This window comes from Bicyclus anynana, chromosome 27, assembly GCF_947172395.1.
Source record: "Bicyclus anynana chromosome 27, ilBicAnyn1.1, whole genome shotgun sequence".
In the NCBI taxonomy this organism is placed as follows: Eukaryota; Metazoa; Arthropoda; class Insecta; order Lepidoptera; family Nymphalidae; genus Bicyclus; species Bicyclus anynana.
Genome location: NC_069109.1, coordinates 4,727,898 through 4,740,630, shown reverse-complemented (window position 1 = coordinate 4,740,630; position 12,733 = coordinate 4,727,898). Strand labels below are relative to the sequence as shown.

The 12,733-nt window shown below is 34.0% G+C and overlaps 1 protein-coding gene across 3 annotated transcripts in view; it reads right to left on the bottom strand.

Annotated features, from left to right (window-relative positions):
* Window positions 1–12,681, bottom strand: part of LOC112053781 (oxysterol-binding protein-related protein 8) — an 81,356-nt gene extending 68,675 nt beyond the window's left edge. Inside the window, exons 1-2 of one of the 3 annotated variants that reach the window (XM_052890415.1) lie at window positions 12,205–12,681; window positions 5,910–7,296 (exon numbers count right to left, since the gene is read on the bottom strand). In XM_052890415.1, coding sequence (XP_052746375.1) covers window positions 5,910–6,020 — 111 coding nt within the window. In that variant the 5' untranslated portion in view covers window positions 6,021–7,296; window positions 12,205–12,681. Of the gene's footprint in view, window positions 1–5,909; window positions 7,297–12,204 lie in introns of those variants that run through there. The other 2 variants (XM_052890416.1, XM_024093356.2) reach the window with 2 other exon arrangements.
* Between the last annotated feature and the right edge of the window lie 52 nt (window positions 12,682–12,733).

Genomic DNA, 12,733 nt, shown 5'->3' with positions numbered 1-12,733 from the left:
TAAGCGATAGTAGTTTTATTGTACTAAACGATGGTTCCACTACTCGTTTTCAACTTGTTGATGGTCAATTACGCGAGACTTCGCCAGATATTACATTAATCTCTCCTGACATTGCACTAAGGATAAGATGGCTGGTATTAAATGAATCGCTAGGTAGCGATCATTTTGTAATTAGAATAAACACGTCTTACATCTCTAATTTTAAAATAGAGAAGAAACGAAATTTTAAATTGGCCAAGTGGGAAAGTTATCACTCAGACCTTGATAACTTATTTAAAGACTTAGTTTTCCCAGAAGATCCTCAGATGGCATATAATTTATTTATTAATAATATTAACAAAGCAGCTGAACTACATATCCCTTATATTAAATATTGTTTTAATCCACAAAGTAATTTTAAACCCAGAGAATATTGGAATCCTGAACTCAATCAGTTGCCAAAAGAAGATTAGCATTAGGTAAATTTAGACGTAATCCAACGCCTACAAATTTAAAGGACTTAGAATGTGCTGTTGCAGAGACACAGAGAAATATTAGGCGTGAACAATATAAATCGTATCAAAAATTTTGCTCATCAATTAATGAAGTAACATCGACAAACGATATGTGGCATCGTATGCGTTGGCTGAAAGGTCATAAAGTCCCTCGCCATCACGTAGATGCTGATAAATCTAACGCTCTTTTACATAGTTTGTGTCCGGATTACGTTTCTCCTCGTAAACCATTATTTACAAACGACAACACTCTTTTAGAAACACCCATTACCATTCATGAACTGAATAAATCAATAAAAACAAAGGATACAGCTCCTGGATGTGACGATATTTCATATTCCATGATTTATAACATGCCATTAGTTGCTAAACAATGGTTGATTAATCTTTACAATTTATTTTTATCAACTAGTTTTGTACCATTGCAATGGCGGGAAATCAGTATTTTACCCATTCCGAAGCCAGGCCGAAATTTAGATAATTACTCGTCTTTAAGGCCGATATCCCTCATCTCTTGTGTTTGTAAAATCTTTCATTCTATAATTAATAAACGATTAGAATGGTTTATGGAAAGAAATAATGTATTTTCACATAATTCTGTAGGTTTTAGACATTGTCATTCCTGTTTCGATGGACTAGCTAAGCTAGTATCACAAATACAATTAGGATTTACAAAAAATGAAGTTACAGTAGGATGTTTTATCGACATAGATAACGCTTACAATAATGTTGATATAAGTACTCTTTTATGCAAGTTAGACAATTTAGGTGTAGGTATTAAAGTGTGTAATTATTTATGGGAATTTTTAAAAGACCGTAATTTGAAAATCAAAGCAAATCATTGTTCTACGTCGCGTAATACTGGCCGAGGCTTAGCTCAAGGAGACCCTTTATCACCTTTACTATTCAATATAGTGACATCTAATATATATAGTCAAATTACCAATTGCAATATTGAAGTATTACAGTACGCTGATGATTTTGCTTTATACTCTTCTAACAAAAAACTTAATGAATGTGTTCAACATGTCCAACACGCTTTGAATAAATTATATGTCTTATTAGCTGAGATAGGGTTAGAAATATCTGCATCCAAAAGTAATATATGCGTATTTAAAAAGGGAACAAATAGATCTCCAGCCATAATTAAAATTAATAGTCAAACTCTTAAAACAGAAACTAACGTAAAGTATTTAGGAATGTGGTTAGATCGATCATTAAGATGGACTAAACATATTGCAGAAATTAAAGAAAAGGCCTTGAAGTTTCTTAATGTTTTTAAAGTATTAGCAGGGTCAGGTTGGGGAATACATCCTCGTCATTTACGACGCCTATATTTAGCCATTATTAGGAGCCGATTAGATTATGGTTGTTTCCTATATTCTGACAGCTGTAACTTTCATTTAAATAAATTAGACAGAGTACAAAACACGGCTATGCGAGTTATAGGTGGCTTCTTAAAAAGTACACCTATCCATGTTATGGAGACAGAGTTAAATTTACAGCCATTGAACATTCGTAGAATTTTCTTAGCAGGAAAATTTTTATTAAAATCCAAATCGTTGTCCAGTAAAGAGGACTTAATAAGTTGTTTACAGCTATTGTTATCTAGATCTACCCCTAATTTTTGGAAGAGAAGAAAGATTCCTTTACTCGCTTCGGTTCAAGGTGATTGGGTAGATACTTTACTACACACAAGTAATAAATTAGAAATGTATAGTATGGATTTGTGGGTTAGTCAAATAGATCTTAATGATGTTTTGTATTTTAATGTGGAGGATATTCACCAACCTAAAAATAAATATAATATTACACATCTATACGAAATCTGTATTAAGTATTTGGAGAGAAAGTACGATGATTTTTACCAAATTTACACAGATGGTTCTAAAAACACCATTAGTTCAGGTGCAGCATTCTTGGATCCACAACAAGGAGTTGAGGCAAAATTTCAAATTCAGTCTAATATTTCTATTATGCATGTAGAACTGTTAGCCATTGTTGAAGCATTGTCTTATATTTGTTCCATTAGTTTTGATAAGTTTGTAATTCTAACCGATTGTAAAAGTGCCCTTCAACATCTAGCTAGATGCACCTCGAATTTTCGAGGACTACCTGTAGCTTACGAAATTATTAAAGTCATTTTATACCTCAAATCTGTAAATAAATCTATTAAAATTCAGTGGATTCCATCACACATAGGTATTAGCGGGAATAGCAGGGCAGATCAATTGGCTGATCAAGCTACATATGATGGCGATTTAATGTATGTATTTGTTGACTGTGTAATTCTGACTGTGTAAGTTTGGTAAAGAACAAATGCAATGATATGTGGCATGAATACTTCGACTTGCGCTCAAAATATAAAGGTATATGGTTTCGTACCATCCAACAAGTACCAATTAGTAGCTGGATTAACAACTGCTCTCTTAACCGAAAGGACGTTGTTGATACCCTGCGACTCCGATCTGCACACATTCCAACTAACACGTTTGGTTTTCTGATGGGAAAAGTTCCGTCACCGAATTGCCCAGACTGTGACAGGCCAGAGGACATCTACCACGTGTTGTTGGAGTGTGTCAGAAACGAGGCAGTGCGACGGGAAGTACTGTTAAGATTTCCGGCACTAAGAGAGGTGGGCGGCTGTAATAGCGCACTGGCACATCCTCAATCAGAGGAGGCCAGGGCGCTGTTACAGCTTTATAGGAAAAGTTTAAGGTAATTAATTAAATTATTAGCATTGTTACAAAGGCGGCCTTACGGAGCGGCATAGTCCAAAATGGACTCAGCTCCCTAAAATAAAGATAAAAAAAAAAAAAAAAAAAAAACTTTTAGGCTAATCGCCATATTTAAAAACATAGATGGAAACTGATGAGTTTTAAGGAACTCATCATCCATCATCTGATCCAATGGCCTCCAAGCATCTTTATAATTAAGATGATGAAGATGCTTGGAGGCCATTGGAGCAGATGATGGATGATGAGTTCCTTAAAACTCATCAGTTTCCATCTATGTTTTTAAATATGGCGATTAGCCTAAAAGTTGTGATGACCTTCACACAGGAAGTAAAACTGTAAATTATAATATTAGTAAATAAAAATTATTATAATGTACTCGGCTTGCACGCCTATGAGGCAGATTGTGTAGGAACATTAAAATGTAATAATATCTATATATGACCACATTCTGGCAATAAATGATTAATGATTTAAGAAATTGTAATGTTGTCATCAATTGTAAATAATAATATTTTATGAGTTTTTTTAAAAAGAGCAACTGTTGAGATTCTTGTCGGTTCCTTCTCAGCAGAATCTGCCTTCCGAACCGGTGGATTTTGAATTTTGGATTAAAATTTAAAACCTCAACTTTGTTGACAGTAAAGTGAACTTTTTATTTTGATATTTTACTTTTTTATTATTAGACGTGTAATAAATCATTAAAAAACAGGCTTTCTAATAGAAAAATTGCCTCCAAATCGATCCTTCCGTTTGTGAAAAACGATGGGACTAATCATCAACATTAACAACTCACATTCAGCTCCCTGTTGAGCACGAGTCTACTCTCAGAAAGAGACGGGTTAGGCCAATAGTCCACCACACTGGCCCAATGCGGATTCGCAGGCTTTACACACGTAGAGAAATGAGAAAATTCTCAGGTATGCAGGTTTCCTCACGATGTTTTCCTTCACTGTTTGAGACATGTGATATTTTTTTATGTGTCTAAGACTTAACTAATATATGTTTCCACTCCATTTACGCACTAGGGCGGCAAAAACAATACCCACATGCTGCGATCCGTGTGCCCCACGAAATTTCGACGTAAAAAAGTGACACATGCCTAATACAGTTTCAGCAATACTGATAACGCGCTGTGTCGACGAAAATATTCGTTTATCAACCCGTAACACTGCCAACTCGATATCATTCGCTACGTACAATCTAACTTTATTATAAAAATGCGAAAAGGACATGTCTCAAAATGGGCCTTTATTATTTATCTATACTAATATTATAAAGCTGAAAAGTTTGTTTGTTTGTTTGATTGATTGAACGCGCTAATCTCAGGAACTACTGGTCCGATTTGAAAAATTCTTTCAGTGTTAGATAGCCCATTTATCGAGGAAGGCTATATTTTATCCCCGCATTCCTGAGGGAACGGGAACCACGCGGGTGAAACGGCGCGCGGTCAGCTAGTAATTTATAAGAAGGTCGATAGTATTTTTCACGGATAGAAGATATAAATTGCTATTGAGAAAATAATTTTCAGAATTTTTCGAACCATATTAATTAGATATATATTTTTTTTGTTTCGCTCCCTTTTCTACAAATTAAACATAGAGAATACAGTAAAAATGCTCAACAAAGCCAATAAAACACATGGAATTTAATTCATATCCGGTGTAAGCTGTCAATGTCATGTAATATTCTTAAATGCCAATAAAACACACGTTAAAAAGAAACATTAAATCGTAGACAGAAGCAATAAACAAAAAAAAATCCTTAAATTGCTTTAAAAATGCCATAAACGAACGCTACTACGCGAAGATTATTTTCCCAATAGCAATTCGTTATCAACCCATATTCGGCTCACGGCTGAGCTTGAGTCTCCTCTCAGAATGAGAAGAGGTTGTGCCAATAGTCCACCACACTGGCCCAATGCGGATTGGCAGACTTCACACACGCACAGAATTAAGAAAATTCTCTGATATGCAGGTTTCCTCACGATGTTTTCCTTCACCGTTTGAGACACGTGATATTTAATTTCTTAAAATGCACATAACTGAAAAGTTGGAGGAGTATGCCCACACCCTCCGGAATCGGAGGCAGAGGTCATATCCACTGGGCTATCACGGCTCGGTGTCTCGGTCAGTCAATCGGTTCAATAGTCAGCTTAAAGGAGTAACAAACATACACACTTACAGACATTCAACTTTATAATACTAGTGAGATATTAAAAGATAGTAAACGTGTCAGAGATAAATGAAAATAATAGATAAACATTTTACTACGGCGATCATTGAGTCACGCCTATATATAGCTGCTGTCTCATTTGCCCCTTTGGTTCACTAGTTCGGTTAGGCACCGGGGTTCGAACCAGGTCCCGAATCCGCAGGTGCCTCAGACCAATTACCTTCGGACTTGTATCACACTCAATATCATCAATAATATTATAAAGGCGAAAGTTTGTGTGTAAGTGTGAAAGTGTGTAAGTATGTTTGTCCCTCTTTTACGCTGCGGCTACTGAAGCGATTTGGCTGAATTTGGAATGGAAATACATTTTACTCTGGATTAACACATAGGCATACTTTGCATCCCAGAAATATCCACGGTTCCCGCGTGATTTGTGAAAAACTGAAAACCACGCGGACGAAGTCGCGGGCGTCCGCTAGTTATTTTATATAAATCGAAATCTTACCTTCAAATAATTGGGGGTAGATGTGTGGAAGTGATACTCCGGTGCTCGCAGCGCGGGGGAGGAGGGGGTGGCGGTAGGGGTGGAGGCCTCAATAGCTGGGGAGGAACTCATACTGGTACTTGTGTCACACCATCGCTCAAACAACAACTGTGTTACAACAACAATACATAGTGATACAACAATTGTTGTTGTGTAAAAACCGTGGTACAATAACCTTGTTAATGTTACAATACAAAGTTATTGTAGTTATCGTGTTTAAACTGTGCCGATTAAAGTGATACAATAACCTTGTTTACGTCAAAAATACAAAAAGTTGTTGTGTTTTAGTATTCGAAATGTTGATAGTTGTCATTAAATATATTCACACACTAAGGTAGTGTTTAAACTGTGTCGATTATAGTGAAACAATAACCTTGTTTACATCAAAAATACATAAAGTTGATGTGGTTTAAAATTTAAAATGTTGGTATTTGTGATACAATAACCTTATTACCGATCACAATACAAGTTATTGTAAATTGGTATTTCAATATGTAAGTTATTGTGATACAATAACCGAACAACAAGATAAGTTGTTGTGTTTTTATGTTGCAATTTTACTACCAGTCAAGTACATTAAAAATTATTATATATTCAAATAAAATTTACATAAAATAATTGTGTAAATATTTATTTACTATCAATAATTTATAACAGTAGGAAGTGAATTTGCAATTTTAATTAATTATTATTATTATTAATAATAATAAATATTTGGCAAAATAGTACAAATACAGTACATTACAAGCGTTGATATAAAATTATTTTATCTTCAATAATATTTATAATAATTGTTGTATTTTAAAAAATATTTATTCTTGTATGTATTATAAATTCAAAAATTTAGTAATTATTATTGATGAAAATGGTGCTCAGTTGATTTTAGTAGAAAACATTATTTAAGGTGTATAATAATTAATTAATTGTATTTCAATAAATTCTAATTGGGTGCAAAAAAATTAATAATCATTCAAAATAGGAAATATATTTTATATATTTTCTTATATTTCTATATCTGACTACAAAGCTGTATTTACAGAATTATATTTATTTATTATCACTTATAAGACACTGGGTTTTATTTTACAGGAAAAGTATTAATCTAATTAGTTTTTTTTTTTTTATTTATATATTTACAAAATTTACACAATTAATTTACAGATTTCTCGGATCTGATCTCTGGATGGCATAGAGGAATTTTGATTTAAAATAAATTAACTAGCGAATATTTTTAGAACATACAAAAGATGGATCGAACATGATAGTTGTAATATTGGCAGTGTAACAGTTTTTTTTTTTTTTGGAATGTGGTAAAGGTTGTGGGTTAAAGGAATGGGTAAAACGTCACCTGGAATATAAAAAAAACACTTGGTTAATAAGACATCACTTTGTTATTTCAATAGAAGGTAGACAAATTGTTTAAACATATCCAATATTCTCATTCCTCCAACTAGTCATCATCATCATTATCAACCCATATTCGGCTCACTGCAGAGCTCGAGTCTCCTCTCAGAATGACCAATAGTCCACCACGCTGGCCCAATGCGGATTGGCAGACTTCACACAGAATTAGAAATCCTCATGATTAGTCAGAAAAGGTCTAATTAGAAAGAAAAGGAGGTGCTGGGTTTGATCCCCGGTGGGAGGCTTCCGTCGTGGCTAGTTTACACCCTACCGGCAAAGAGCTACCGCCAAGTGATGTCGTGTAGAAACCGAAAAGAACGGTGGATTATCATCCTCCTCCTAACAAGTTAGCCTGCTTCCATTGTAGATTGCATCATCACTTACCATCAGGTGAGATTGTAGTCAAGGGCTAACTTGTAAAGAATTAAAAAAAAATGTGAGTTTTAGCTTGTCCCCAAAAAAACGACAGTCAATTTTGTTGCTGCAATGCAACTCCATAGTTAATTACTCTATGGCACTACATGGCACAACATGAAAATTTGCAAAAAAAAACATTGTTCCAATAAATATTCATTCCTTGAGCATGGAGAGATATGCCCATCAATCAAGTTAACAAGCATGATAAGCCTAAGAAAGTTATCTTGGCTATAAAAATAAACACCCATGTGTTTTGTTAATCATCACCCTACTAATTAGTAAGTACTAGCGGACCCGCGACTTCGTCCGCGTGGAGTTTAGTTTTTCACAAATCCCTCGGGAACCATGGATTTTTTCTGGATAAAAATTATGCCTAAAAAAAAATCAAAAATCATTTATTTCAAGTAGGCTCAGTTTATATTACAATCACTTTTGACACGTCAGTTGACTATTTGTAAAGATTCTACACCGGTTCGGAAGGCAGGTTCTGCTGAGAAGATACCGGCAAGAAACTCAACAGTTGCTCTTTTGAAATGAAAAAGACATACAGTATTATAATTTACAATTGATAACAATTACAATTTCTTATAGTTTTACTTCCTGTGTGAAGGTGTGTGTTAATCTAGAATAAAATCTATTTCCATTCCAAATTCCAGCTAAATCGCTTCAGTAGTAGCGGCATTTAAGAGTAACAAACATTCATACAAACTTTCGCATTTATAATATTAGTAGGATAATAATTGGCATATATTTTTATATGCCAACTAATGACGTGCAAAGTTAAAACTTGACAGTGAGGTAGTTCATAGTAAGTAAACATCTGCTCAGAGCCGTGATAGCCCAGTGGACACGAACTCTGCCTCCGATTCCAGAGGGTGTGGGTTCAAATCCGGTCCGGGGCATGCACCATAACTTTTCAGTGTGCATTTTAAGAAATAAAATCACGTGTCTCATGATGAAGGAAAAAACATCGTGAGGAAATCTGCATAACTGAGAATTTCATTAATTCTCTGCGTGTGTGAAGTCCGCCGATCGCATTGGGCCAGCGTGGTGGACTATTGGCCTAAACCCTCTCATTCTGAGAGGAGACTCGTGGGAATATGAGAGTAAAATATAGTCTACGTTACTTGCTGCCAATGCAGCTTTCCATCGGTGAAACTATTAAAATAAGTGTAATGGTTTAGGTGTGAATAACAAACACATTTATATTAGGATATAGAAAAGAGATAGAGACCTGAATAGAATGAAATGGAGGAGGCTTTTGCCAAAGTTGGGCAAACAGACTTCTTCGTCCGCGTGAAAGTAGATGTAAACTTTTAACTACCCCTACTCTACCCCTACCCTACCCATTAAGGCTACCCTACCCAGGCGGCATGCGGCGAAAGCTTAAAAAATTGAGTAACATCTCCCGTTTTCCCAACATTTCCCTTCACTGCTCTGCTCCTATTGATCGTAGCGTGATGAAAAGTACACTATAACCTGCCCAGGAGTATGAAGAATAAATTGTACCAAGTGTCGTTAAAATCCGTCGAGTAGTTTTTGTTTCTACAAAGAACATACAGACAGACAGACAAAAATTTACTGATTGCATTTTTGGAATCAGTATCGATCACTAAACACCCCCTGATAGTTATTTTGGAAATATATTTCATGTACAGAAGTGACCTCTCTACAGATTTATTATAACGGTGTCAAACAGTTTAACACTGACCTAAAATGCTTATTTAGGTTAATTACAATGTATTTACAAATCTATGTTGGTAATTAACAATTTTGTTTACTTAAGAAGTTAGTATTGGTATACTAAAAAATTGGGAAGGTCAAATTAACGAACTAGAGCAAACTGACTAACTAGATAGATACAGGGTGCAATTAAAATCATTTTATTTGTGTATCTATACTAATATTAATAAAAAATAAATAAAGCCTCAATAGCTCAACGGTAAGATCGGTTGGGCTCATTACTGAGGGTCAGTGGTTCAATCCCCACCCCGTTGGTCTATTAATAAACCTTCTCGTAACTTTAATTTTAAGTTTTCGTCTATTATTACCACCATTAGATTAAATTAAATTTTGACATTTACCTGACCTTTCAAAAGTGCTTGTAAACTAAGCCTAATTGAAATAAATGAATTTTGATTTTGATTTTTTTGATTTATCCATCCATCCATTTTTTTTTATTTATCTGCCCATCGGCTGATATGATGACGACTCAAAAAGTCTAATATCTTGTGCTAACATGCACCAAGTGTAGAGAAATAGAATTAATGTCGCCATTGGCAGCTGAGTTGCCCGAGTACCATTGCCAGTACATATTGCCAGTTGCACTGCCATTGGTTGAAAGGAGAACCGGAATTCCTGCTTAAGTACCAATAACACCATGCGATATACCATTGGATAGGATTTTTTATGTACTTTACTTAATAATCAGGTCAAAGCTCCTACTGACTGTGTGGAAAAGGCTCAAAAAAGGACAACAATATTTTTTTTTAAAACGACTTAAAATGGTTTAACAAGCTTTACATTATAACTCTGTTACTGGCAAAAATATCAACCTGTTCAATAGGCGAGAGAATGTTGAATCATGTTCACTGACTTTATTTTATAGGGCACTCCTATATTTTTATGTAAATAAAGTATGACTTTATGACACAGCACTCAGGTATTTCATGCCATAACAAAAGTTAAAGTACATCAAAATCAAAATCAAAATCAAAATCAAAAATCATTTATTTCAAGTAGGCTCAGTTTACAAGCACTTTTGACACGTCAGTTGACTATTTGTAAAGATTCTACCACCGGTTCGGAAGGCAGGTCCTGCTGAGAAGACACCGGCAAGAAACTCAACAGTTGCTCTTTTGAAAAAGTCATACAGTATTATAATTTACAATTGATAACAATTACTGTTTACATTTCTTATAGTTTTACTTCCTGTGTGAAGGTGGAAGCTGATCCAACGGCCTCCAAGCATCTTTATCATTAAGGAACTCATCAATGTTGTAGTACCCGTAAATGTTTTTTAACACATTGCTTAAAGCTATGCATTGGCAGGTCCATCACAGTCTTGGGGATCTTATTATAGAAGAGTACACCCAAACCTACAAAAGATTTTTTTACTCTTTGGAGATGATATGCAGAAATAACTAACATATGCCCGTGTCTAGTAAGACGTGGGTTTAAATCTCCTTTTCGTTTGTACAAATTAATATTTTGTCTTACATATACTAACTAAATATACTACATAAAAAAATATATCTGATGATATATGTCTACTGATATATGGACACTACTGAAACAAAGACGTCACAATTTTCAAAATAAACTAATTTAAATTGAATAGTAACTTTTTCAAATGCATTATTTATGAGTTACAACACTTAGCGAGAACTTAGTTGACATTAACAATGATGATTACATTTACTTTAGATTGCTAATGGTGAATATCAACTATATTTTGTACTATAGATATGTCCTTATTAAATAAATAAATAAATAATTAAATGACCAGTGTATATAAAATAACTACAAAAAGTAATCCAAATTTAGCTACTCATGCACAGTGATTTATCTATACCAATGTTAAATACTGTTAGATGTGTTACTTGGTCTTGGTACTTAGTAAAAATGAGGTGCCAAAAGAGGAAATTTCCACATCTCAATGTTAGTTTTGGTCAAAAACAAAAATTATATAAACAAATAATACCTAAATATTGTCTACAATGTTGAGCTGTGTTCAGGAAGTGTAAAAACTTAGAATTAGAGACAAAATTGTGCATGTGTGCGTTAGTTTTGTAACCTATTATTTGGATTACTTTTTGCAGTGATTTTGTAGGGACATAACCAATCTATAATTATCATTCATATAAAATTATCATTGATCTATAATATAAAATCTTTGGTGAGTATAACAATTGTCTAACTGATGGGATTTGAATCCTGGAGTTTTTTAACTTATTTAGATTAACCTGGATCTAGGTCTAACCTAAAGACCTATCGAGCTCAAGAAAAGAGCAATCCATACATGGCCTCATATTCTTTCAATACAGTTTCTATAAGACAAATCCAATAGTATTTTTTTTTAATTTTGATTTGTAAAACTTTACTACAGCAAAAATAAATCATTGCTATCATATTATATTGACATTCCTATTATTTATTGATAAAACTGCTATAGTGTTTGCCATTGCTTTCAATGTATGTACAACATCTTATTTGAATCTTATTACAACATTGTATTAACTATAGTATACAAACCTCCTTAATACTTGTGACCTAATACCCTAATGCCTTCGCCTAATTGGATTAAAAATAAACACTTTGGACTATGGATCGACATTAAAAGAACCTTGTTCTATATTAAAAGCTTAGATTATGCCTAAATGTATGTGGTAAAAGAATAATTATTAGCATATAGTTTTACACTATTTATACGTACCGGGATTTTCACAGCCAATGATCGGTGAAAAATCGCACATCAAATGAGTTTTTTACACCAGTATAACGTTATTCCGGTGTACATTACTAAATCCATTGGGTAACTTTTATAAGGTCAGCTCAGTCCCGATTCGAAATTCAAATAAGAATTGGCACAGGAAACTTGTGCGGCGTAGGAGACACACACAATCACAAACAATTACGGACTATGGAGTGAGTCCTTCTCTATTAATTTAATCGTCAATTTTTTTATTAAACTTTACACTATGATTTTCACATCAAAACAACATAAACGTACGGTCGGCGTGTTTACACAGTTTACTGTCCTATATTCGGCACTTTATTCGCATTAATGAGTTTCGAAACAAAATGTTTTTTTTTATTTTTATGCTCCAATGCACAAATTCAAAAATCTTTTTTTCTTTGACGTCAAAAGATGTCAGAATGTCAGACGTGCGCAAACCGCAAAGAGTATATAATCACTACCATAGATAATACCTGTTATCACAGAACGTAGTGAATATATACTC